Source organism: Artemia sp. Qi Xiang Cuo, chromosome 5 (genome assembly GCF_049724085.1).
Source record: "Artemia sp. Qi Xiang Cuo chromosome 5, ASM4972408v1, whole genome shotgun sequence".
NCBI lineage: Eukaryota > Metazoa > Arthropoda > Branchiopoda > Anostraca > Artemiidae > Artemia > Artemia sp. Qi Xiang Cuo.
The window spans coordinates 30,019,858-30,047,212 of NC_142798.1; the positions used below are offsets into that span (position 1 = coordinate 30,019,858).

Below are 27,355 nucleotides of genomic sequence, written 5' to 3' on the forward strand. Positions count from 1 at the left end.
GGTTTTGAGTTGCTCGGTTAGTGATACTAATATTTCAGATAACACCTTTTGAATTAAACCAGCTAATATGGGTCATGCAACTGTATATAAGAAAATAATAACTTAACGATATAATAAAGTGTATCATTTAATTGGCTTCATTAATTTGCTTTGAAAGAAGAATTAACATGTCGCGTGCATTTTCGAAAGCCATGGCAACTTAAAAATATACTTTTCAAATTAAAGGCAGGTAGATGATCTTTTAATTAGTTTGCCTTATCTAATTAATCTTCTAATTTAATCGAGACTGTTATTCTTCAAAATAAAGTTTCTATCTACAAATTTAGCTGTTTGAAAAAATTCAATGATTACTTGGGAGTCAGAACATTTTTGCCGCTACGAATGAAAATTATTCTTGTTTATTTTATTAAATAAGTAAATCTAACTTTATTCTCATAAATTAAAGCTTAGTTTTACTTCACCTGGTGGTTTCAAAACACCATTAATTGCTCTAAAAAATATGTAAGCCGCGGTTGTTTGTTTTATAAACGAGGTTTCTGTTTAGACAAATAACAAACCTTATTTATTAGTTTCCCAGAATTTTGAGTGGAATTTCCCAAAAATAACAAATACAAATTAAAAAGATAAATGACTACAAATGATAAATTAAGTTATATGCATTTTCTGAGTTAGATTATTCAGCTGAATCAATTACCCTGCATTTTTTTTAATTCGTCAGCGCCAAAAGAGGCTCAATCATGAAGTTTTACCAAAATTTAAGCGGTGTTCCTTACAGGCATTTCTTAAAAACTTAAGGGTATAAATTTCCAAAATAGCAAATGGAGTTTTACGGCCCAGATTTCCAGGCCGAATCAACCTGTTACGTTTATGTGTCTATAAGGGTTCAATTAGTGAAGACCCAAAAAAAACGTTTCTAGAAAAATCGGAATAATTTTGATATCTCGGGCTCTATTAGGTATTTTATTACCATAGGTTTGACCTTTATCGTTAGGATCCCTCTACAAGAAAAAGCAAAACTAGTTTGACTTCATCGTGATGTTTGTTATGTTATCCAAGAGATAGAGATAGATCTCTTAGAAATCAGATAGCTCATTTTCAAGTCACATACTTTTCAACGAACCCTTAAGGTAAAATTTGACAAGAACTTTTATAACAGGAAGTGGCAACTGGAGTTGAAACAACAAAAACCGGTAATAAAATCTCAGTAAGCCTCGAAAATAGCACAAAGGCGAGAAAAAAAATTACTACGGTAAGGTCCGGTTCCGTTTTTCCGACTTAACAAAACTTCCCATATTTGTGGCAATGGATGTAAATGCACGTGGAACCTTCAGGGTCATTTCTCAGAAGCAAATAAAATCAGAACATAGTTAGAGTTTTTCGAAGGACGGTGGGTGGAAGGGGTTAAAAAACGGAAGACTCATTTGTACGTATCTAATTTTCAAATTATCTAGATGGTGAATTTTTGGCAGGGATGTTCGTAACTGTGTATAAAAATTGCAGCAAACAGGACCAAATAAACGTCGATACAACATGCAAAACCCAAAACGGCAGCAAGGCGGAAAAGAAATGCATACTGTAAGGGTGCTAGATAAATATCTTTTGTCATGTCGTTTAGAAGATCTTTAGTGGAGGAGACTCGGAAGTCTCTTTCTCCAGTATTTTGATATTTTTCAACTTTCTTTTTTATCCTTTAATTTAATTGAAAATTGATTTTTTTTTAATCCGAGAGAGGATTGTGTGGCGGTTTCATCTCTATTTTAATGTTCTATCTTACTTCTGTGATCATACTAAATTGTGTTTAGTTTTTTACTTATTTTTTAAACTTTAAGTTGCTAACCCGATTCAGTAGACGGGAAAGCCACTTTTGGGAATAAATTATGTCTCAAAACATTATTTTTAATCCATCGAAAAATTGTGATTTGTCTCCCCTTGTTCCGGGGAGAAAGAGAAATGTAAGAACTTTAAAAATATTAGCTAGCCTTCAATAGCAGTTTAAAATCCGGAGATGAATTAAACAAACTTCACAAAAGAACTAAACAAGTCCTTGATACACATTGCATCTTTTATTTTTATCGCTAACTTTAACGTTATATCGTTTATATGGTTAGTATTTACGGTTAGATCAACCTAAGCATCAGTATATCTGACAAATGACAAATTTGTAACCCGTGAAAATTAAGGTCGCCAATCATCAATTTGACAAGAAAAAATCATACGTCATTTCATAGAAATTCCAGAAAAAAATGACATTCACACAGGAGGCCCTTAGAGAGCCTCTTCTCCGAATTTCCTAAAGTATGTGCGATTCCTCAATAATATTTTAATGGGGAATTTTCTATTTCGAATTATTTATTTGATACACATAATCGCTTAGAATAGTTTTATCGTAAACTTTTTCCTTTTGATCCAATTCCTCAGTCGTGTACGAGTAGGACTTTGAGCTAATAGCAAAACTGGCTCTAATTTATTTTTGAGAGAAATGGTGGATTTCATCACATTCATCTTTCTGTTCTTAGTCAATAGTCATTGAATGTTTATCGGCCAGCCCTCATCTTCCCACTGATTATTGTTGGCAGCATAGTCATGTCAAATCATTTCTTACTCAAGAAAGCAGAATCACTTAAGGTGGAACTATCTTAGTCTGTTTACTTTTCATCCAATTCTCTCTTCTTGTACGAGTAGGACTTTGAACTGTTGGCGACACTGAGCTTTTATTATTCTTGCCTGGAATAGGAGGCTTTTTAGCATTTTCTTCTCTCTGATCGTTACTAAGAGTCAACGAATGTTTATTGGTTACCGCTCGTAAGAGTTCTGGGGATTTACAAGTGGATGTTTTCCTTGGCAATTTGCTTTCGGGTAGTTTTGGCGTAGCACTCCCGGTTGAGCGTTTATCCGAACTGGGTGATTTGGACTCTGGGGCACGATTATAAAGCTTGAATGACCATGGCTTCATAAGGGGGTTGTTTCGACTGTCTTTATTCAGTTCCTCTGTTGTATCTTTGAAATCCTGAAAGGAGAGAGATGAAGTCATTTCTTTTTTATGGCAACTAATGAACTGGCATTAGGTTATCAGATAGATTACTTATGGGAAAAGGAGGACAACCCCCCCCCCCCCCCACCACCACCACTACTATCTGTATCAATCAGAACATTAACGAGCAGATAGTGCACGCGCTTCTGGCTATAACCTTCTTTAAAACCAAACTTGTTGTCCCGGGTAGAACAAGCCTTATTTACATCCTTAATCACTAATAACTCCAGTAAATCAAAAGGGACAGAAGAAACTAGGCCTACAGGGGCAGCACTTCTGGTTATCTTTATCTTTTCTTGTAACAGGAGTCAATGCACCGTTTGTTTAATGAGAAACAGTACCATTTGGACATGCCATATCACTTATGAACAACTACTTAATGTCAAGTATTCCGAAACATTTACTCGGTAGTAATATACAAGAAGCAAAGAGGGCGGAGCAATTGCCCCTTAGGTTTCAAAGACATGTTTTCGGTATTTTCATTAAAAAAACTAAACACATAACCTCTCTCTTCACTTTCAAAAATTATAATTTTGATATCTTCATTAATAAAAACTGAAAATAAATCCTTGATCTCTCCCCCACCCACTTCTCAATTTTCGTGAACAGAAACCAATGAAAAGAAGGGCATATTTTTGGATTCATAACACACTTCCGATAGTCTTCATAAGCAGGACTTAAGGAAAAGGAGGGACGGGAGGAGGGAAGGAGGCTCTTTAGTTTAATCAGTAAAAGTGAATACGAGAAGATGTTCGATAACATATTCATTTCCGAAAGAAGAAAAGATCATAGAGACAGGAGTCAGGGCTGGAAAAAAGGAGGACTAAGCTTTAATAACTAGGCATTGCAAATACAGAAATGATAGGGGCAGCAATGGTATACTTTCTTGTGCGACAAGAACTACGGGCCCAGGAGGGCCAACGATATCTGCGAAACGGAAGAAAAGAAAACGACATTTCAGCTTATTCGAATTTAGAAATAGTTTTTCAGGTCAGTGCGATTTACAAGTAGTGTGGGGGGGGGGGAGGCTACGAAACCTAAAAGTTTCAAAAGGCAGTAGAGACTGAGATGTCGCTTATTTCTAACAAAAGATGCATAGAAAAGCCCAACTCGACGTTTGATGTGAGTTACCAAAAGAGATGGGATCAAATGGCTTGATCTTGGAATTTCGAAGAGGAGCCTCCAGTTGAAAAATGGAACTTCTGAATTTCGACCTTAAGTTCGAGACAAGATTCCCACAAATGCTCCCGCAGCAAAGACAGGAACAAATACAAGATTAAACACAAAAAAATAGTTAAACAAAAAAGAACAGAGGAAAGAACAAGTGACAAGACACTGGATCTATATTACATAGATAAGAACATCTATGTGCAGCGTAGATGTAGCCGTCTAAGTGCAGCGGTAGCTCTAACCTAGTAAAGGACGAACCACACCCCATAGTGACCTAAAATTAAAAAACGCGTTTTAAAAAAACTCGCAAGTGAGAAGAGATTGCCATTTCTAGCAGATTCAGAAGTGGTAACTATTATCAAAATTAGTCTTAATAGTAAAATGTTATTTTGAAAGGAAATTAAAGGAATTTTGAACAACAGCCTGAAACCCCCTAAAAATGGCGACAGATCGAAAGGAAAAGTACGCCATTGGAATCGCCTTAGCCGAACCTCCACAGGAAACTTACAATCCCCCGGCTTGAACAACAAGGAAAATCAGTTTTTTGCATGGGTAGCATTGGTGCGTTCTCTTTTTTTCCGTTATTTCCTCCACTGTTAGCGGGGCACTGCAGCATCATAGAGAGCTGTTGAACGGCTCATTTTAAAGAAAATTGCTATATCTAGTGTCTTTTGTAATTAGTAAAACCCAATATTTAAAATAAAAGCAATTTTTTGACAAAAAAACTACATCCTCGGGTGCAAGACTGCAAGAATGCAAGGTGCAAGAATGACGTCAGTACAAAGGCAGACAGGTCAAGTCAGTGATGAAAAATCAAGTTATCTACTCTACCAAGAAAAAGTTAAGAGATCTGCGGGGCTTTAGGAATATATTTTGGGATAAGAATATATCTCTAGGAATATATTTTGGTGATTGATCCAGTAACAAACTTGCCTACGATTTAGTACTATTTGGTCTTTGTAGTTTGTTAAAAAAATTTCTCAATACTTCACGATTAAGAGAAAACCTTCAGCATATCTTATGATAACTCATTCTCTAACTGTGGTCAAGAGAGCTATACATTCAACTGAAGAAAATTTGATGTGACATGTACTATCGGATAAAATAAAATACATAAAAAAGTTTTTTTTAAGTGAAAGTAAGAAGTGGCATTAAAACTTAAAACGAACAGAAATTATTCCGTATATGAAAGAGACTGTCCCTTGCTAAACGCCTCATTCTTTACGCTAAAGTTCGACTCTTTGTCACAAATCTACTTTTTAACACAAAAAAAAACTTTAGCGTAAAGAGCAAAGCATTGAGGAGGGGACAGTCCCTTTCATATACGGAATAGTTTCTGTTCGTTGTAAGTTTTACTGTCGCTTCTTACTTTCAGTTAAAAAAAAAAACTTTCTTTTATATTTAGTATCTGAAAGTTTTTCAACTAGTGCAGGTTTGAACTTGGCTCACAGAGTATGAGAAATTAAAAAAAAATTTGCATATTACTTTTGGCAGATTTATTCCGTATATGAAGGGTTGCCCCCTCCTCAATACCTTGCTTTTTACGCTAAAGCTGTTAGCACTTTTAAAAAAGCTCTTCATTCTAATAAAACGGTCCCAGTGTTTCAGTAGACAATCTTACAAAATTGGGACAAACAGTCAAACTTTAGTGTCAAGAACAAGGTATTAAGGAGAAGGCAGCCCTTCATATATGCAATAATTTCTGATAGTTTTTCAAATAATGCCGGTAAATCTGGCTCACCCTTTATGAAATATACCCTTCCCCCTCCGCATCAAATTCCCACCATAAAGTTTAATCCTCGCTGAGAATCCCCCCCTCCCTCTAAAATTGCTTGCGGAAAATTCAGCCTGAAAAATTCTCCTTAGCATTCTCACAATTAAATCTGACCATACGCTCTGATCAGTTTATCGATCACTCTAGAAACGCCCCCTTCCGTGGAAATTGTTTCCCGGAAATCGAAAAACGCGGAAAAAGCCCCTGGATAATTCCCCCGGAACATCTCTCACATGCAAAATTTGGCAAAGAGAATGTAAAACAATTAAAAAGAATTTTGTATAGTAGTAATTCTGTTAAATCCCTCCAGTTCAACGTTTCCCCTGGAATAGTCACCCCTCCCCCAGAAATTTCTATCTTCAAGGAATATTCTCCCTATAGAAATCCACAGAAGCACAACACCCCCCCCCCAAAAAAAAAAAAGAAAAAAGATGTATCTATACTTCCCAGTAACAAATACTATACGTAAACAATGGAAGAATTTTATAAATTACAGGCCTCTTCCCACGGACTTTGGGGGGTCATTTTTCACCTAAAGAATTAATTATTTGATTTTTTGACTATACTGAACAAAGTGGCTATCTCAAATTTTAATCAGATAATTTTTGGGTAAAAATGGACATGGGAGGGGCCCTCCTATCTTTTTGGTCACTTAAAAAGGACACTAGAACTTTTAATTTCCGGTCGAATGCACCCTCTCCCGATCTTTTAGGACCATTATTTCGATAGAATCACCCCTGGGGAAATAAAAATAAATAAATAAAATAAACACACATCCGTTATATGTCTTCTGGCAAAAGTAGCAAAATTTGCAAATAGGAGCTAGAATTTCTTCAATTTTAGGGGTGTTTCCCCCCTATTTAAAAAATCAGCCAAATTTTCTCAGACTCGTAACTTTTGATGGGTAACACTAAACTTGATCTATCTTATATATTTGGAGTCAGAATAATACGCTGACTCGTTTGATGCATCTATTAATATTAAAATTCCATTTTTTAAGTTTTGGTTACTATTGAGCCGAGTTGCTTCTTACTTACAGTTCGTTACCACGAACTGTTTCATAGCAAAATTTCAACACATCCCATTCTTCACGACCTCAGACATGTTTGTACGTGAGGAAAAATGGAACCCTTATTAGGTAAAATGGTTTTACCTCCTAGCTGTTGTGAGCCTTGAAAATGACTGGTATGTATAAAATGAGCTAAAGACAAGCATGTAATGAAGTTTTTAACGCTGTGATTAAAATTTCAGGGACAATAGAGGGGGAGTTGAACTAAAGCAAAACAAACTAGATGCATAAAGGCTGTCAAAATGGCATATCAGCAATAGCTTAGGAACAGCTTACAGTACTAAGTTGAAACTTTCGGGCCATGATGAGGGGAATTTTCAACTGACCAAAAGGATTACAACTGCTACTCTTACTGATACAACTACTACTGCTAAGGTTAAGAGTATTATGGTAAGAATTTCAGGAAACATTGAGTGGGAAAATGAACTAAATCAAAACACACTATATGCATGTAGGTTGTCAAAAAGCCGTTTTTGAACGGCCTAGGGTATTCAGTTTATAAACTTTCAGGATATGTCGAGGAGGAGGAAAAAAACGCGCTTTGTGCATTCTGATGCTAATGCTACAGCTACGACCACGACTACTACCACTAATGAGGCTAAGGGTATTGAGGTGAAGCTTTCGGGGAATGTTTAGGGGGATACTGAACTAAACGAAAACACAATGCGCATATAGGTTGTCAAAAGTGTGTATCAACAATATCTCTTGAACGACTTTAGAGCATTAAGATGAAACTGTCAGGGTATATTGAGGGGAATGTTGAAGTAGCCAAAAGGCACTATGTGCATATTACTACTACGATTACGTCTTCGGTGATACACACTTCGGTACTGCATTAAGGTGAGACTTTCAAGTAATGTTCGGGGGGGATTTTGAACTGAAGCAGACCACACTACATGCTTCAAAGTTGTCAAAAGTGCAAATAAGCTACATATTACAAAAGGCTTTGAGCATTAAGTTGAATCTTTCAGGACATGTTGAGGGGAATGATGAACTAGTCAAAAGACACTTTAAGTGCGCTACCACTATTGCCAATGCTTCTACTACTACGACTACTACTGCTACTGAGGTTAATGGTTTCTAGGTGAAACTTTCAGGGATGTTTAGGGGGATGTTGAACTAAACTTGAACAAACTATGTGTAAGCAGGTTGCCAAAAGGGCGTATCAGACATTTCTCAGGAACGGCTTAGAATATCAAGTTGAAACTTTCAAGGCATGCTGAGAGGGATCTTGAATTAGCCAAAAGGCACTAGGTTCATGCTACTACTATTGCTACTGCTGCTGCTAAAACTACTACTATTAGTTTTACTATTAGTATGCTAAAACTACTATTATGAAACTTTCAGGGAATGTTTAGAGGGATATTGAACTAAATCGAAACACATGGTGCATGCAGGTTGTCAAAAAGGCGCATCAGCAATATTCTAGGAGCGGGCTATTCAAAACACACTACGTGCATACTACTACTATTACAACTAATACTGCAACTGCTACTACTACTAATACAACTACCAATACTGCTGAAGCTAAGGGCATTAAGGCGAAGCTTTCAGGGATTGTTGATCGGATATTGAACTACATGGAAACAAAACACACTATGTCGATGCAGGTTATCAAAAGGGCGTAACATCTATATCCCAGGAACGGCATAGAGCACTAAGTTGAAACTTCTAGTGCATGTTGATAGAGAAGTTGAACCAACCAAAAGGTATTATGTGCGTACAACTATTTCTACTCCTACAACTGGTAAAGGTATTAAGGAGGAATTTTCAAAAATTTTTGAGATGGATTTTAAATTAAAACCCGCTATAATGTATACAGGCTGTCAAAAGGGCGTGTCAACAATATCTAAGGAACAACTTAAAGCATTAAGATGAAACTGTCAGGGTATATTGAGGGGAATGTTGAAGTAGCCAAAAGGCACTATGTGCATATTACTACTACGATTACGTCTTCGGTGATACACACTTCGGTACTGCATTAAGGTGAGACTTTCAAGTAATGTTCGGGGGGGATTTTGAACTGAAGCAGACCACACTACATGCTTCAAAGTTGTTAAAAGTGCAAATAAGCTACATATTACAAAAGGCTTTGAGCATTAAGTTGAATCTTTCAGGACATGTTGAGGGGGATGATGAACTAGTCAAAAGACACTTTAAGTGCGCTACCACTATTACCAATGCTTCTACTACTGCGATTACTACTGCTACTGAGGTTAAGGGTTTCTAGGTGAAACTTTCAGAGATGTTTAGGAGGATGTTGAACTAAACCTGAACAAACTATGTGTAGGCAGGTTGCCAAAAGGGCGTATCAGACATTTCTCAGGAACGGCTTAGAATATCAAGTTGAAACTTTCAAGGCATGCTGAGAGGGATCTTGAATTAGCCAAAAGGCACTAGGTTCATGCTGCTACTATTGCTACTGCTGCTGCTAAAACTACTACTATTACTGAGACTAAGGGTAATGAGGTGAAACTTTCAGGGAATGTTTAGAGGGATATTGAACTAAATCAAAACACATGGTGCATGCAGGTTGTCAAAAAGGCGCATCAGCAATATTCTAGGAGCGGGCTATTCAAAACACACTACGTGCACACTACTACTATTACAGCTAATACTGCAACTGCTACTACTACTAATACAACTACCAATACTGCTGAAGCTAAGGGCATTAAGGCGAAGCTTTCAGGGATTGTTGATCGGATATTGAACTACATGGAAACAAAACACACTATGTCGATGCAGGTTATCAAAAGGGCGTAACATCTATATCCCAGGAACGGCTTAGAGCATTAAGTTGACACTTCTAGTGCATGTTGATAGAGAAGTTGAACCAACTGAAAGGTACTATGTGCGTACAACTATTTCTACTCCTACAACTGGTAAAGGTATTAAGGGGGAATTTTCAAAAAATTTTGAGATGGATTTTCAATTAAAACCCGCCACATGTATACAGGCTGTCAAAAGGGCGTGTCAACAATATCTAAGGAACAACTTAAAGTATTAAGTTGAAACTTTCAGGGCATGTCAAAGTAACAAAAAGGTACTGTGTGCGTACTACTACTGCTAGTAGTAGTTATACTGCTACTGCTACAAGTATTACTATTAATAAGGCTAATGGTATTAAGTTGAAACTTTCAGGGCATGTCAAAGTAACAAAAAGGTACTGTGTGCGTACTACTACTGCTAGTAGTAGTTATACTGCTACTGCTACAAGTATTACTATTAATAAGGCTAATGGTATTAAGTTGAAACTTTCAGGGCATGTCAAAGTAACAAAAAGGTACTGTGTGCGTACTACTACTGCTAGTAGTAGTTATACTGCTACTGCTACAAGTATTACTATTAATAAGGCTAATGGTATTAAGGTGAAACTTTCTAGGATCTTTGAGGGGGATGTTGGACCAAATCAAAACAAACTATATGTATGCAGGTTATCAAAAGGGCGCATCAGAAATGTCTCGGAAACAGCTTAAAGTATGAAGCTGAAACCATTAGTGCAAGTTGAGGGAACGTTGAACTAACCAAAAAGGCACTATGTGAATACTACCATTGCTGCTACCACTGCTACTATTGCTAATACTAACGGTGTTAAGGTAAAACTTTCAGGGAATGCTGAGAAGGATGCTGAACTAAATCAAAACGCTTTATGTGCATCTAGGTTGTCAAAAAGGCGTATCAGCAATATTTAAGTAACGTGTTAGAGTATCAATTTGAAGCTTTCAGGATATTTTGAGGTGGATATTTCTTGTATAATCTAACTTACTAACTTGGATAAGACTGGTTATCAAATCACATTTAGAGATTAGTCAGGGTATCTCGGCTAAGGAAGTCTTTTGAAGTTATCAAATGTGACATAATTTAATTATAAGAGCTAAAATTAAAAAAGCTAAAAGGAGGGTACACAAAATTGTAAACTTTAAAACTATTTTGAGAATGCACTTATAAGAGGAGAAGGAAAATAACATAAGTCCAGACAATTATTCCCTTTCTGGGATGCATTTTAAGAATTCCACGCGTTAATTAGGCAAAAAAAGTTACGAGGGGTAAATAAAATCATGTGATATATCGTGCTTTAAAAGGATATAACACACTTAAATTACATATTTATGAGCGTTAATAGAACAGAGATATTTAATTTAAAAGTCTTTGTAAAAGCATAATTAAGAGTCCCCCAAATTTTTCTAATAGGTCTGCTGTTAGAAAATTTAATGAGAAAAGTACAAGAGAAAAGTATTTTGGCTTGAGAACTTATAATTAATATTTAAAATGAAGAGAAAAACAGTAGACATAATTCTTTTTTTGAAAAACAAACATTAGAGGTATGATACCCAATTGTCCTACCGAAAATAATCTTATTAGTCAAAATAATCTAAGAGGTTTTTTCTTAGCACATAGTCACTGACGGATATGAGGGCGGCCCTACAATCTCCAAAATAATATTGAATTTAAGTTATTAGTTAATAAGCAAATTTTGAATTCAGACATAAGGGCATCCAAAACAGTCACAAACAGTTTATCAGAAATATCAAATAACTAAGTTTCTAAACACCATCAAAACGCTTAATTTTTTGCACCAAATAAACCGTATTTTTAATATTAAACTATTGTGTAATTTTGAGTTTGAAGGAACGGACAAAACATTTTTATGCTGTGTAAAGGTTCCAAACACTTTAAACACTGTTTTATGACCATACTGGAGTTGTTCAGGACTTTCAAAAACCAGCAAAAATAGATTTCAGATCTGAGTTCTGTGGTATAGAATGGCGGCATTACAAATTTTTCCAACGATGTGAATCTCAAGCACCGGCCCTAATATCCAACATAAACTTGGTCTTAACTCAATGACTATAGAAGGCACAGTTTCATTTATAAGTATAAGCTAAAGACAAAACAGAAAAAGAAGTACCTTAAATGAAAGATCTTCACTTAGTCGTTTCCCTAAAGAAGATTCAGCTTTATCTCTCATAGAGGTTTCATCCTTTGATTTGGACCTTTGAAGACCTGATCTGAGTCCTTCCAAAATATTTTTTCTCCCAAATAGTCTTGGCGAGGTCAAGCCTTCACATCCATTATCCGATTGCTTTCGTAGAAGAAAGGAAGACCTACGGACGTCATCCCTTCGCTCGACAATCCTATCAGTCCTTAATGAGGGCGTTCTTGCTATTTTCTTGTCTATATTGTTATTCACATTTCTTAAATTTGGTCCTGGGATTCCAGATCTTCTTTTGTCAGCTAATTGAAGTTCCGTTTTTTGTGAGTCAACGCTGAGCATTTTGGATGGTTTGGGAATAGATTGGCATGTTGACTTGACATGCATTGACTGAGTTCTTGACATCTGCGCAGCACTGGAAACAAAAAGAAAAATCGCAGATAAGTGAGAAATTACGCTAGGAACTGCGAATTGAACTATAGACCTTTGATTATTAGAGGCATTAAAAAAACAAATTTTATGTTAAGCAAAATCCATGCGTCATTTCTTTGTAAGTAACAAACACCTACAGCTGGGGTGGTTATGGGTTGGGAGATATAACATTTTTGTTGGCGTGCTATTTAATCCGACTAATTTAAAGTTACTTCCGATTTCCAGTCAATTTAATATATGAGCTTAAATAGATTCAACAAAGTACCTATTCCAATAATATCTAGTCGAACGATTTTAATTTTCGAAGAAGGGAGGGTTAAACTAGACTAGAGGAAGATGAGAGGCATTTACCGAGATTCCATTTTAAATATTCCCAAGATGAAAGATAAAAAGCGAACAAAAAGAAAGTGTAAACAATAGCAAAATTATAAAGTTTCATGGGAGAGGACGGAGGGGGAAACCTCCCCCTCTTTAAATGTGCTTGCCACAAATATCGCTTCTGAATGCGGATTTGAAGCTCAATAAGCACGAGAAAAAAGGAATATACAACCAATGGGGAATGGCAAATTTTGTGGATTGCAAACCCACTAAACTTTTTCAGAATTAGTTTTTCGACAAACTCTGCCGCTATTTTGCGCACCATATATTAACACCATATATTTATGTCAACTAATACTACAAAGTTTACTTATCCACTTTTAGGAAGATATCACATTCCACGTTTCAAGCTCTACTGAACCCTTAAAAACTCTGAAAATCGAATCATTTAGCTAGAATTTTTATTTAGGGGACTCAAAACAACATTTTCTCAAAGAAAATACTGCAATTCAGGTGAACAAAAAATACTGGAATGATGATTTTTATTTTATGGTATATATTTACCTTAAGATTATCACAAAATGACTGTTAGTGAGATTTTGTGCGACATGCTTCCTACACACATATTTTATCATATGCATCAATTTAGTCAGCTTAAGGCTCAGGCATTCTTGTTTATTGATTTCCAGTCATTTTTTTTTCTTTAATAACAAACATGTGACTACACTAAGCCAAACAATATATAGTATTTATTTTAATTACTCAAACAAAAGGAAGGAAACTATCTAATTGGTAACCATGACATATCCGAGAAATTTCGTGTCCTATATATGTCCCATACAAATACTGTCAATCCCCACCAGTAGGGTATGCGGCTACTTTGGGATTCATTGATCTAATGCTTAGCTTAAAAATTTTTTCAGAGAGTCGTGGTTTTATCTAATATCTTAATAATGAATTGCACTTTTTTTCTTCTTTTTTTTACAGAAAAAAAAGCCAAAGAGCAAGCCAGCCCAAAAAAGTTTGGAAGCCAGTACTAAATTTACACTAAAAAATTCTAGGCTTAGTGGTCTATCTTATTTGTTGAATAGAAAAAGAAACACAAGAAAAAAGTTGCAAGTTATACAAACGAAAATGAATTTTCCTTACTGCTCTCTAAAGTGAAAGAACTACATTTGAGAACTGACAGAAAGGGAAAAATAAAAAATAGAAGCTGCTGAAAGCATTCTTATTTAGTTTTTACTGAGTCAACGCGCTACCGCTGTCTCAGTTGAGATTTAGTAAAGAGTGAAATGTCCCCCCATGCATTGTTTATTACCCCTGGTTGCAACGTACGGAAAAGGCGGTAGTAGAAACTTAGGAGAGGACTATTTCATTTGAAATTGATTTGAAATTCACATAATTTGAAATTGATTTTGCAGTGCCCATTCTAAAGGGACTGATTGGGTGGGGGGGCAGCTCCCTATAATCACCTTTTTAAACCTAGGAACATCCATAGCAGGGGCGTCGTTTGGGAGGGGCAAGGGGGGCAGTTGTCCCTCCAATAACGTGGAGAGAAAATTATTATATAGCCAATGCTCCTTGAATAACAGGATATGGACCCCTCTTACCCCCTCCACCTCAATGAAAATACTGTAGATTCACCCCTGATCCATAGTAAGTTTGTGAATAGCTTGAAACTTACATCCAAAGATCTCTAAATCAAGGGGTCCCGAATGCGCAAGGTCCGAAAAATTGGCATAAGTTTTTTTCATCTGCCAGCACTCACAATACAGGTACATCAAAGTCCGTGAGCTACCGGACTTCAAAGGTTTTTTCAATCGAAATTGAAACAAATGTTAAATGCGTGACGCGCAAAATGGCCCATTTTTTTCGATCGGCTCTCATCTTCCTAGGCACATAGACTGGGCAAAACGAAACTAAGAAGAAAATTTGTTTTGAAAAAAATTGGATTGTCAATTAGTGAGGCCCAAATCGGGCCAACAACTGTTTTCCGATCGGCTGGAAACTTTCAGAGAGTTAGACTGGGCCAAGAGGACCTAAAGAAGTACAACAAATTTTAGAAGAAAAATTTGATTGTATCAATTCCTAAAAAAAATTTGAATTTTCAAGTCAATCAGCTTAAAATTCATAGTCCACGTAGACCGGACAAGGTAACCTGAATGAAAATAAAAAGCTTTGAAAAAAAATCTGGCTGTATTGGTTTGTGAGACTGGATTTTTTTTTTTTTTTTTTTTTTAAGAGAGAAGAGCAGAACTTACTCTTTTTATCAATGGCCTAGCCCTTCATTTAACTTTTTTAATGCAACTAAAAGACACAAAAGAATTTGAAAAAAAAGGTATCTTAAAATAATTCTATATTTCAGAATTAAACAAGCAATTTTGCGACAAACCTGCAGCTGTAACTTGCACCAACAGAATAAGATACTTTTATCACAGGATCCATTTGTCACAGATCTGTTCACCCATCGAGCCAGAATTATAATATTGCCTAGGGTTTTTCTTGGAGAAGGATCTAAACTTGTTTAAAAAAAGGACAATCGTTCTTTTCCGACAATTTTCAGCGAATATTTTCAATCTATAAAACGATGTATACCAAACTCTGAAAATTTAATTTGGTAGACAATATACCCAAATCTCCCAAACTATGGAATGATTTACCCAAACTATGGAATGATTTCGAAATCGTCGTCTTTCGTAGACTCATTAAAACAGTAAGAAAGCAAAAAAAAAAAAAAAAAAAAAAAAAAAAAAAAAAAAAAAAATTGCTCAGGGAAGACAAACCTTAAAGGGTATCTTTAGCATGGAGATCAAGGCGTCTTCAGCCCTACAGAAGACCAAAAATTATACAGGTTTTCAATCAGTATGATTAAAAACCTCCTTCCTTGTCCAGCTTAAAATTAATAGTAAAATATTATTGGAAAGTTATTCTACAAAACACGGCTGGTCGGACATTTGGACCAAATATTCTGCCTAAAATTTAAAGTGTAATCCAACACTTTAGTTATTAATCAGAAAAACTTAAAAAAAATTAAGACTATTTCTACAAATAGCTCAGAGTAAAAATATGTCAATTATTAAACGAAAAGAAATTAATTTATAAAAATATTTTCTGAGAAAAAGTTTCACAAAGAAAATTAAAGAGCGATATTAAAAATCAAAACGAACAGAAATTACAAAGAATAAATAAATTAAACCTAAGACTAACATATATTGGAATTAATAATCACATTAAGCATAAAAATAGCAGACAATACTTTTCATAAATAGATTAAGACAATCAATCTAGTTTAATTTCTCTGAAATACAATAAATTTTCACTAATATCTTCCTTTTCAATGCATTTCTTTCATATGTAGAGAATATCAATGGATGAACGACAGATTGATTTGTCAATTTCAAATATTACTTCAAAAGCTTATATATAGCTCTTTACTTTTCTTTAAATACTTGCTTTTTCCAAATGTTTCTTTAAATTAATATTAAGACCGACTACTTTTAGCATTGAAGTTGAGTTTGAAACATTTTTTCCAGGACAATCCCAACTACCGGGAGAGATTCCAGCAGATTCTAGAACAATCCCAACTTCCATGCTCAAGTTTATTAGAAGAAGCATGAAACACTAGAGTTTGTTAGAAGAAAATATATCTGTTAGCGAAGCTAAAGAAGAAAACTGGCAAATAACGGAAGCTATGTTAAACTACATTAATCCCAAATTATTGCCATGATTAACCAAAAAAAGGAAAAAAAAGAAATACATTACATCACCAATTCAAAAAGAAACAAAAAACTCACCATTAGAGGGTAGACTGAGACAAAACTTGCAAATTAAGGCCCACATCCTCCAGCTCTAGGCTACCTCCACCTTTTTTTGGCTATTAACTAAGGGTTTAAATCTATCAAAGGTGCAAACTAGATTACCAAGTCCTTGCTTCATCACAATTGTAATCAAAATTTAAACATTCGAGCTTGCAATTTAAGTAAGGAAATAAACAACTTTGGCTAATACTTGCAGAATAGAAATTAGTTACTAATGCAAAAAAAATTGTCATCCCTTTTCCTCTACACAATGTGCTTTTTAGACACCATCTTATTTAAATGCAAAAAATAGGCTCCTTCGAAAAGTTTAAAAACCTTAATTTTATTTTCTCGTAGAGTATGATAAGGGACACACCTCTTGTTTCAACCACAACGTGTAAATAATTGTAGTCAATTCTTATTAAACGAAAATATTTATGTTTTTGCTTTTTTCACCTATAAGAGAAACACTTCCAAGAATTTTTTTCATCTTAATTAGGCAGAGAATTGCTATGGCATTATTTAATTTGAAAAATTAGACGTTACAAAATTGAAACTGTTATTTATCAAAGAATAAAATAATATAGAAATTATACTCTCCAATCACATAAAAAATAAAATAATTATATTACTCTGTTTATTTCAAAGATAACAAAAAGATAATTAGCTTTAAGCTGTTTTCCCCACGGACTTTTTAATGACAAGCTTCCGATTTGAAAATTCAGCACTAATAAAGAGCTGAAGTTGCAAAATTTCTAATAGACGGGAAATTCCTAAATTTCTAAGAATTCATAAGACAAAAACTTGAAATACAAAAAAATGTAACACTTGGCTTGACACTTGTGACACTTGGAAGCATGAAAAAGTGGTAAGTAATAAAAATTTGGTGCGTCAGGAAGAAAAAGCAATACAAATTTTGATAAATCCTCTAAAAAATTTTAACTCGAAATCCATTTTTTGATGAACATTAAGCATTAAAAATTAAATGAAAAAATACGAAGGATAATGAAATTTAACAGATGGCATCATTAAAACTAGACATTAAATTCTGATTCTTTTTTTACACAGTTCATTTTAAAAGTAGTATGTACTAAAGGAATAAGGACGCCCCACATTTTTTACTAGCAGCTATTGTACGTACGAAAGTTGAAAAAGAATGAAAATTTCTCAAAAAGTCTCAAGACATTGTCCAGACACGTGGATACGCAGAGATATAGTCTCTTAATAATTGTTTGGTATGTATTTAGAAAAAAAAACACATTCAGTTTTAACAAATAAACCTTCTAACAAATTAGAATTCTGATTCTATTTTCTAATTGATTTATAAAAAAGATTAAAATGAAAATGAATTATTTATTATAGAGGTATTGCTGAAAATTTGACAAACATGATAGGTAGTAAAAAGTTTAGTAAGTAAATAAATTGTCAAGGAATAAAGTGGTTTTAACCAATTTATTAACAAGAGGAATACAAAACAATCGAATTGGCGGGAAGACAGTGTTTAAATTTTATTTTCTATGTGGACTAAAAAGAAAAAAATATCATGACTAATTTTGCATTTTTCCAATATATCAAACTCAGCACAATGGGTGCTTAAACATTCTAAAGAATTTCTAAAGCATCTCCTCACTCAACACGTTTTTCGTAATTGCTCTTACATAAACTGTTTTTTTTTCTTCTTTCAGAAAAATCATAAATAGGAAACGGCTCTAGTAGTCTATTTAATCAAAGACACTTGTCAAAAGAACAAATAAAGTCTAGCGAAAAAATTATTATATGAGTGTAAGCAAAATAGGAAATACCGATTTACAAAAAACAACAACACATATCTTTGAGAAAAATCATCTTCTAAATAAAATAGGGTACACGAAAATACATGGCATGACCTTAGTTGTGAACATTTGAAGTAGTCTTTAAGTCCAAATAACATTCATGGTTAGCTAGACATCATCCACCAATCACAGCTTTCTTCCTCTTTTAACAAATTAGTAAGCTACAATCATCTCTGATTGGTCCAGACAGATGAAAACTAAAATTGATATATAGCTAATCACAAGTGTGAACGGGGCTTCGAGTTTCTCTGATTATAAAAGGTATTGCCAATGATCTATTAGATACAACATGTTCATGCATAAAGATGTACGCAGCAAAAAACTGAGGTGATATTAGAATGACTTTCGTGGAAAGAAGAGGCCCCGAAATTGCTTGTTTTCTTTTCTTCTCTGTGGAACTGTGCAAAAAGCAACAGAGGAACACAATTATTGTGCTTGTCTTTTCTTCATAGAAATGTCATGGATTACATCTACCACTTGAAGTAAATCCAGCTTGCTGATATGCAAGCTTTGTTTGGCGTTGCAGATTCTTCCAAACTCCACACCACCATATCCAACCATAGACCACAAATCATGTCCATAAACCATATCCTTGTAGAAAGTTTCACCAAAGCAATCCTTCAAATGAAGGCTTATCAGATATATTCAACGTAATATGTGGTCAGGTAAAGGACTACTGACACATTTGTGATGCGCATAACCCCATAAAATATAGGAAAAATGAAGCACTTTTTTTAAGGAAATGTAAGTTGTTTTTTGGAATGGGATCAAGAATGAAAATTGACTGGAGTTAACCACATCTTATTTTCAGTTGATCCAGAACTGTCAAAAAGTAATCTGAATAACCAGTAAATGTCCCCATAAATGTGGGTAATAAATAAAGCAGTAAATGTGGCTTTGTTAAGCGCTACATATGCTTCCCAAACTATCTCCCTGGAGGTAGTGTTATCCTAGATATCGGTTGATTTCTTCAAGTGAAGGTTTATCAGTTGCACTTAACGTAGATATGAAGCTATATGAAGCAAATGAAACGCATTTGTGACGTACATGGCCCCATTAAAAAGGATTTCACAGGATAAAATGTAGAACAAATATTTAGGTTTAGGGGAAGAAATTCAAGTAAGAAATTTGAGGGAGTAAAATAAAAAAGTTCTCAGAGTTGACCAGCAATTACCGGGACACTAGACCTAGAAATTTTCCTAGGTAGGTGAGGTAGAAAAAATCTTCATTACCTGAGCCTGTCGCTAAGTTTTATTTTAGGGAAGGGAGTATTCAGGTAAGAATTTCAAGGGAGTAAGCTACAACGTTCTCAGAGGTGACAAAAAATTACCAGGTCATCAGACCTGGAAGTGTCCTACGTAGGTGAGGTAGAGAAAATATTCATTACCTGGGCCTGTCGCTTCTTAAAATATCTATTTTGTACTAAAAAAAAAACAGTAGAAGTAGTATTTTTGTAAACCTAAATTGTGTGCGCATTCTGCTATGAAATAGCAAAGAGAGCACTTTCGAATTGGCAAAATCACAAAAAGAATTAAATAAATTATGGTATATTTTTTTCTGTAATTGTTCATTTGATAATGGTGCTGAAATAATAACGATTACCGAAATTCTCACCTTTTCTCCAAAAAGTGAAAAACAAGATTAGCATAAGTCAACAGTCAGTCTCATAATTCCAGTGACTATAGCCTTCATTTCAGATAAGAATGCAGAGTTTAGGTGGCACGCTTTCATATTACATCCAATTCTGACTGGCAATTATGCGATAAAAAAAAAAAATACAGTTGCTTTCCTACTTACCTGACACTTAACATGGCATTAAGAGAGCTGCGCGTTACTATACAAATATTATACAATATAGTCTTGGGATTGGGTCGTAAAAGAAACGATTTTTTAAATGTTTTTACGGACGCAATCATGGTTAAACACATACATGCACAGGAGACCGAGGCTGTTGCAATAAATTTTTCTTAAATATTAACGAAAAATAATATTTGTGATAAGCGATCCCCTAGAGGCTTAGATTAATTTCACGAAATGGCCCACAAAGAGAAAGCAGGCGATACTCACATTAGGCTAAAATAAAATTAGCCTCTAAGAAGTAAAAAAAAGTGGGATGAGGTCACATTACAATTTGTTTTTCCCTGAAACATCTTTTTTAGTAATGATAGTATTATGTGGAGGGACAAGGCCGTACCCAGAGGGGGGCGGGGGGTTAGGGGGTTTGAACCCCTCCCGAAATACTTTTTTACTTGTAAAAACGTAACAAAAATGAATATAAGCAAATTTGGTATGCGTTTTTTGAGGTTTTCTTGTGTACCCCCCCCCCCGAAAAAAAAATCTTTGAACAAAACGCCCTCCAAAAAAAAAATCCTGGGTACGGCCTTGTGGAGAGATCAACATTAATGCGTATCAATTCCTTGCAGAATTCAAATCTTGTGACGGCAAAGTGGATAAGGCCGGGGCTGGATACTTCTTACGATTCAAACCTGCCTGTGGCAAGGTGTTCAAGGAGTAGCAACCCTAAAGTGACATGGAATAGCTAAAAAACCAAGTTCACCAGTTTTCGCCCCTCTCTGCTCGCTTTGGCCGTCGGCCCTAAAACAAAATATAGCCTAAATTCTTATTTCCGTTTGCCAATATCAGGCGGAGCTAGTTGATATATTTTGAATTGAAACGCAAAAAAAAAACACAGAATATAGTTTTTGTATTTTCTATTCCTATTGTGTTTCCAGCTTACCAGTTTGCTAAAAGTCCGTTCTGAAATCCCTTGGCTCTTTAAACGCTCTTTAAACAAGGATAAAACATGATTTAATCTATACTCTGCCTATCCACGAAATAGCCCATTGCGCATCTACTATAAACAATGAGAGGTTTAATCATTTGTTAATTTTCACTAAAATTCGGACACTATTCTAACCTCAACCATCTACGGGACAATCACCAGAATTAGTGAGTAGCCAACTACAGAACAACAAGTTAGTAGCAACTGCATTTAAAGCATTTATTTACACATATAGGTAAAATTCAAGGCATACAAATATGGAGATTCACACTGCTTACTTTATGAAAAAAAATCGAGCTTTCACAAATAGTTACATATAATAAAAGGGAAACAACTGGCCTAGCCTAAATCTTGGCACGGAACGTAACATTTCTTCAGGAAAATAGGACTTCACCTCTCCATAAAAAAAGACCTAAATACTGTATAAAAATAATGCATGTCACAGAATATAAGAAGTCCTTAAAGAGGTCAGTAATTTACTGAAACCCGTATTAAACAAAGGAGTCATACTGCACATGTTTTTCAGAAGTGACATTGGGCAAAAGGACAGCTTTTTTGAGAACGAAAAAATTCTTATGGACATTTCCGTGTTTCATCGTTTACACAGATAGTATTTAGCTGTTAAAGCTAGACCCTGAAAACTAAGTACAGGCTCCACGTATCCAAACAATAAAAAAACAAAAACAACCCAGATGTTTCTTTTGACATTCAGAACCCCTAACTTATAAATTATTTCCGATTCGATTCATGAGTCTTCAGGCAGAGTTCTGCTGTAACTGAAGGTTAAATATCTCCATGGGTGACGTTACTGAGTTTTTTACTTGTTTTACAATTATTTACTTTATTTGGGATTAAATAAATTTTGAATTATTTACTTCGATTTCACAGCAAATATTATTTACTATAGTACATATATACTACTTGTGAACCTGTATTAGAGTTATAAGATTTCAACTTTTAAGCATTTAAACCTCATTAATAGGGTATGATTTTAATCTTATTAAAATACTGGTTTCTAGCTGTGTTTTGTGGAGTCCTGAGGGTCTGTGAAGATATCGTAAAAGATGCGCAGGGGATCCTAGTGTTTCTTGATATATTGGTCATTTTTTGTTTTATTATGCAGTTATATCCTTAGATTTTAAGCTTGTACACGTGTAAGGTAAGGTAGGAAACATTTGTAAAATTGGCTATAATATTACTTGAATTGTAAAGAAGTTTCTAATGTTAACTTTATATAAGTATCCTTTTTTAAAATCTATCTTTACTTATTTAATTATTATAATGAAGTACAACATTATGTGTTTGTACAATCCTCTGTATGCATACAATTCTTTTTTGGTGCTTTATTTTTCTAGAGTTTAAAAGATTTTCTAGGATTTTTTGGCGGTCCGTCAGGGTAAAAATTTGAGAATCACTGCATTAGAATTCAGAGTTCGCTAACCCTGAACGTCAGTAATCACCGCTCCATTAGAATCTTAAAATGGTTATTGAATGTGTGTCACAAACAATCCAATTTATTTTTTTTTAGTGGTGGAGGGGTGGTAAGGGGGAGGTATTGCGACAGTTTTTTGTTGTATTCCGGTTTTAGCTTTTTTTTGGAATATATATAAAAATTTAACTTTAGAAATGCAATTCCACTTTTACAGGCCATGCAGCCTGTGTAGTGACTAATGTTTTGCATCTGGAATTGATTAAACAAAAGACAGGTTTGATGTCACAAGTGAGTTAATGTAAATAGATTACGACAAACTTTAAATGGACTTTATTACAACTTTCTACAGCTCTTATAGCTTATAATCCTTTGGGGTTTATAAACAAATTAGACTTCAAAAAGGCTTTATTTATTACAGCTTATATGCTACATCCCAGGAGTCGATTGTAGTTGCAAATTAAATAGGAGTACGTTATACATTCATACCTCTAATTATCATTATAATCTCTAATGGTCTCTCTAACAATAAATATATACATATATATATATATATATATATATATATATATATATATATATATATATATATATATATATATATATATATATATATATATATATATATATATATATATATATATATATATATATATATATATATATATATATATATATATATATATATATATATATATATATATATATATATATATATATATATATATATATATATATATATATATATATATATATATATATATATATATATATATATATATATATATATATATATATATATATATATATATATATATATATATATATATATATATATATATATATATATATATATATTAAATTATTGCGTCTCATCGCCTAAGTTTACATGAGAGCAGTTCAACAAAGTTCGGTTTGATCACTTGCAAACTTTAACCAAAAAGAATTTTACCTTGAAATACAGCAATCCTTTGTATAGGCTTGGAGAGTCAGATGAATGCAATTTGCATCTTATGTCTTACAATAAACATTAGGCTAGCATTTCTGATAAAACCGAGTGGCATTTTGCAGTTGATTAATTATTTATTAGTTCCTTAAATTTTGGGCGCTCTAGAGAGTTTAATTATTTAGGAAAATTTCACTAAGCCAAAAGTTCAGACGTGACATTTTATATTTCGGAGATAATTGTCAAAACCGTTGATGAAGCTGTCCTCAAAGAGAGAATCAACATAGCACTGTATGTTCAATCATAGTTTGATCCTTTGAATCTATATTGTCCTGCTGATCCTCCCTTTGAGAGCAGCTTAGCGGACGGTTTTCAGTAATTACCAAAGAACGTGAACATATTAAATAGGACCTTTAGGTATGACAGCGGCAAAATGTTTTAGTCACCCAATGACAACGAATTAACCTCTAAATCATCCCTTACTGAATCTCTGTTTACGAAAACTCAGTTATATTGTATAATGAAGTATTATAATATCCGATTTGTTTTTCTTGACACTTTATAAAAATATGTGCAGTATTTCTAATCGCTTTACAAAAGAGCCATGTCTCTTTACATTATTTTTATATCATCATTTAAAATTTGACAAAAAATCTAATTTAATTCATTTGATTAAAAAAAGCTATTTCTTTTAAACTTTTTCATTTCATTTTGTATAAGAACATAGCTATGGCCAGGTCCGATCCGCCACACTTCTAAATATAATATAGGCCACACTAACAAGTTTTAACCTCTTTGAATAAACTTATACTCTGTGGTTCACACCCTAGAAAGGCAAAAGTGTACTCTAAAGCTGGAAGTAATACACCCAATCACCGCGACTTACTTCGTAACTAACCGCTTTTGGTAATCAATTGGTGACTGAATAGCCCTCAAAAAGTCTCTTTGTTTTTGTAATAGGTTATTCAGTGGCTCCACCCATTCATCAAGTTGAGCTTGACTAACACAATGGCAAGAAATGGATAAGGAAGAACCTCGTGGGTCTGTCGACTTGAGAATAAATTTAAAATCACTGTCTTTATTCACTTCGAGTTGGATTTTATTCATCTGAAAAATAAATGAGAAAATGATCAAAGATGCTACAAATATCTAAAGACGTGGTCCCATATGATACAGCTATATCTATTATAAACATGAGCAGCATATATCAATGCATAGGCCTACGTATATATAGCTCATTTTCAGGTCATATAATCTTCCACGAGAAATCGGGTTTCATAGACAGCGTAGCCTTATAACTGATATAAAATGGAGTGAGCGTGATATAAAATGGCGCAATAAAAAGGGGGGTATCCAAGAATGTCTAAAGTCAAAATGGTTTATGGCTTGAAAACATTAGGGTTTGTTTTAAAGAAAAATAAAAGAAGAAAAACGCTTAAGTGCATTAAAACGTGTAGGAAAAACAAAAATTCCAGTGATTTTTTTCACGCAGATTTTCTGCAAAAAAAAAACAACAAATTTTTAGAGGAGGGTATAGCCCCAAAAGGCGCTTGGAGAGTGGCTTCCCCTGGGATAATAAGGAAAAGATTACACTCACAATGTACAATGAAGCAAATTCGTATTTCAAATGAAAAGAAGAATAAAAAAATCATACTCAATGGAAGGAGGGGAGGACATTGTGGAAAGAGAAAGAAAATTCATGTATTGAGTCGTCCAGTTACAGAAATAAATTAAGCTTCTCTGGTACCTTATAGCATGGGCTCGGATTGGAGAATAAGTTGGAACTTTTGGTCACTGTGGAAAAAACAAGGTTTAGCACGGTCGTTAAAGGTAGGAAAAAAGGACTATGAGAGATATTAGTCGAGATAGACTTGAGGCAAATTCTTTCTCTTCTGCCATTCAGATCAGTAAGGCGTTCGGTTTTGAAGATGACAAAACAAAGAATCTTTTCCTATTTGGTCTACACATAATCAGGAGAGAGTACTTCTGAATAGGTTCAATTTTATTGTCAAGTTCTTTCGAAGAAAAGGAGCGCCAGATTAGACAAACGGTGATTCTATGGTGGCTAATGGTGGCTATGGCCAGATTCTAATGGTGGCTGGATAGAGAATGGACACACGGACTGAATGTGCCAAAGTAACCATCAATTCTTTCAAAGGTTTTGTTAAGGGAGCGGAGCGAACAATCAATGGGCTTGTTCAACAGTATTTAAAACAAGGGTATCCCAATTGGAATTTTGTAATAGTAACATCAATCTCAGTAATTTTGGGAAAAATCAGATCAGAAGAAAGAAGCAGATTCCAGAAGATTGATGATAAGGATGCTTGATTTAGAAATATCCCCTTTCATGTTTAGAGCGTTAGCTAATGGATAAAGATTTCAAGAGGGTTGCTCTTAACAATTCCAAGCCAATTCAAGGATTGATAACACGTCAGGAAGCTTCCATCTGTGAGGAAGCTCATTCTGAAGGTCATTAACAACAAAAAGAAATAAAATTAGTCCCAATACTGTTCCCTGGGGAATCTCATGTTAAGTAGGAATAGGATCATCAGAGAAATCATATATTTTACAACTTGCGAGTTATTCAATAAAATTGAGATTTTAATACTTTCTAAACAATGGTAGTCATAAATTTTCACGTCGTCTATGCATGATGATGGCGTGATGAGTAAAATTGAAGGTTTTTTGGAAAGTCACTTCCCAAAAGCAGTTTTTATGTATAAACAAGACAACACAGACGTCTGGACATCAAACTTGGATGTTTAACAATTGTGAGAGTATAAAAGGGCATAAAAGGGCGGACCTGTAGTCACCACCTTAACCTCGATATAAAACTGATTGATGTCCAGGGTGACAATATTTAATAAGGAGGGCATCAGGGGTACTGTCGTCATAAGAGTTTCAGGTATGTCGGGAACTATAGGTGAATTATAGTTCATAAACTGGGAGGTTTTAACACAAGGCTTTCAAATAATTTGAGCCCTTCACTTAGATTGTTTCTATTACAGAACATAAGCATTATTCTGAACCACCCACGCAGCTATAGAACGAGGACAAAGAGACAGAACATAATACTAGTTCTTAGTTACCTATTACAGACACAGACGTTTGGAATTAAATTCCAGCAACAATTTAAAACTTAAATCCATTAAAAAAAACCTTCAGACCTAGAAAAACGACAGTAATCTGCAAATTATGTAGAAAATCTAACAAATCATAGAAGATATCGTAATGATCTCGAAATCTCGTTGCAGAGGGAGAGAAAAAGCTCGAAGACCTCCCCCAACACCCTGTGTAAGTACCTGTAAAATAAATTAACTTTTTTGAACTCAAAAAAGGGTCACTACAAGAAAAAAGAAGAAACAGGCGAAAAACAAAAGCTTAACTTAAAAAAAAAAAAAAATCAATACAGTCTCGCTTGCTAAAGATTTTATTTCATTGTCTTCTAAAACGTGCCCATCCATCTTTTGGCTTTAATAGAGTACCGTATTCAACAAAACTTCACAATCACTACAACTACAATCCATTAACAAAAAATATAGAAGAAAAAGAAGATATAATAAAATGTTTACTGCCATAGACAAACGTCACGTCGAGAGATTTTACAATTTGGGTGGTAGTTTGAAACTAATAAATTAACTATGGTTAATTTTCAAACAATTTGATTATTTAAAAATTAATTGAGTAGAATGTTGACTGAATAATACCAACTAAACACACACAATTTATAAGTATGAGAATCTAGAGTTAGCTCAAATATAAGGACCAGCAACCATTATTATAGACATAATTCTAAATGGAAAAGGTACAATCCGTGCTATCTGCCATCTAACTTATAAAGG

The 27,355-nt window shown here is 34.3% G+C and overlaps 1 protein-coding gene across 2 annotated transcripts in view; it reads right to left on the minus strand.

Moving 5' to 3' along the window:
* Positions 1 to 2,331: 2,331 nt before the first annotated feature.
* Positions 2,332 to 27,355, minus strand: part of trio (trio Rho guanine nucleotide exchange factor) — a 456,894-nt gene continuing 431,870 nt past the window's right edge. For both annotated transcript variants that reach the window (XM_089089484.1, XM_089089483.1), the window contains 3 exons: positions 24,400 to 24,620; positions 11,954 to 12,392; positions 2,332 to 3,007 (listed from right to left, as the gene is read on the minus strand). In XM_089089484.1, coding sequence (XP_088945610.1) covers positions 2,621 to 3,007; positions 11,954 to 12,392; positions 24,400 to 24,620 — 1,047 coding nt within the window. In that variant the 3' untranslated portion in view covers positions 2,332 to 2,620. The remainder of the gene's footprint in view (positions 3,008 to 11,953; positions 12,393 to 24,399; positions 24,621 to 27,355) is intronic.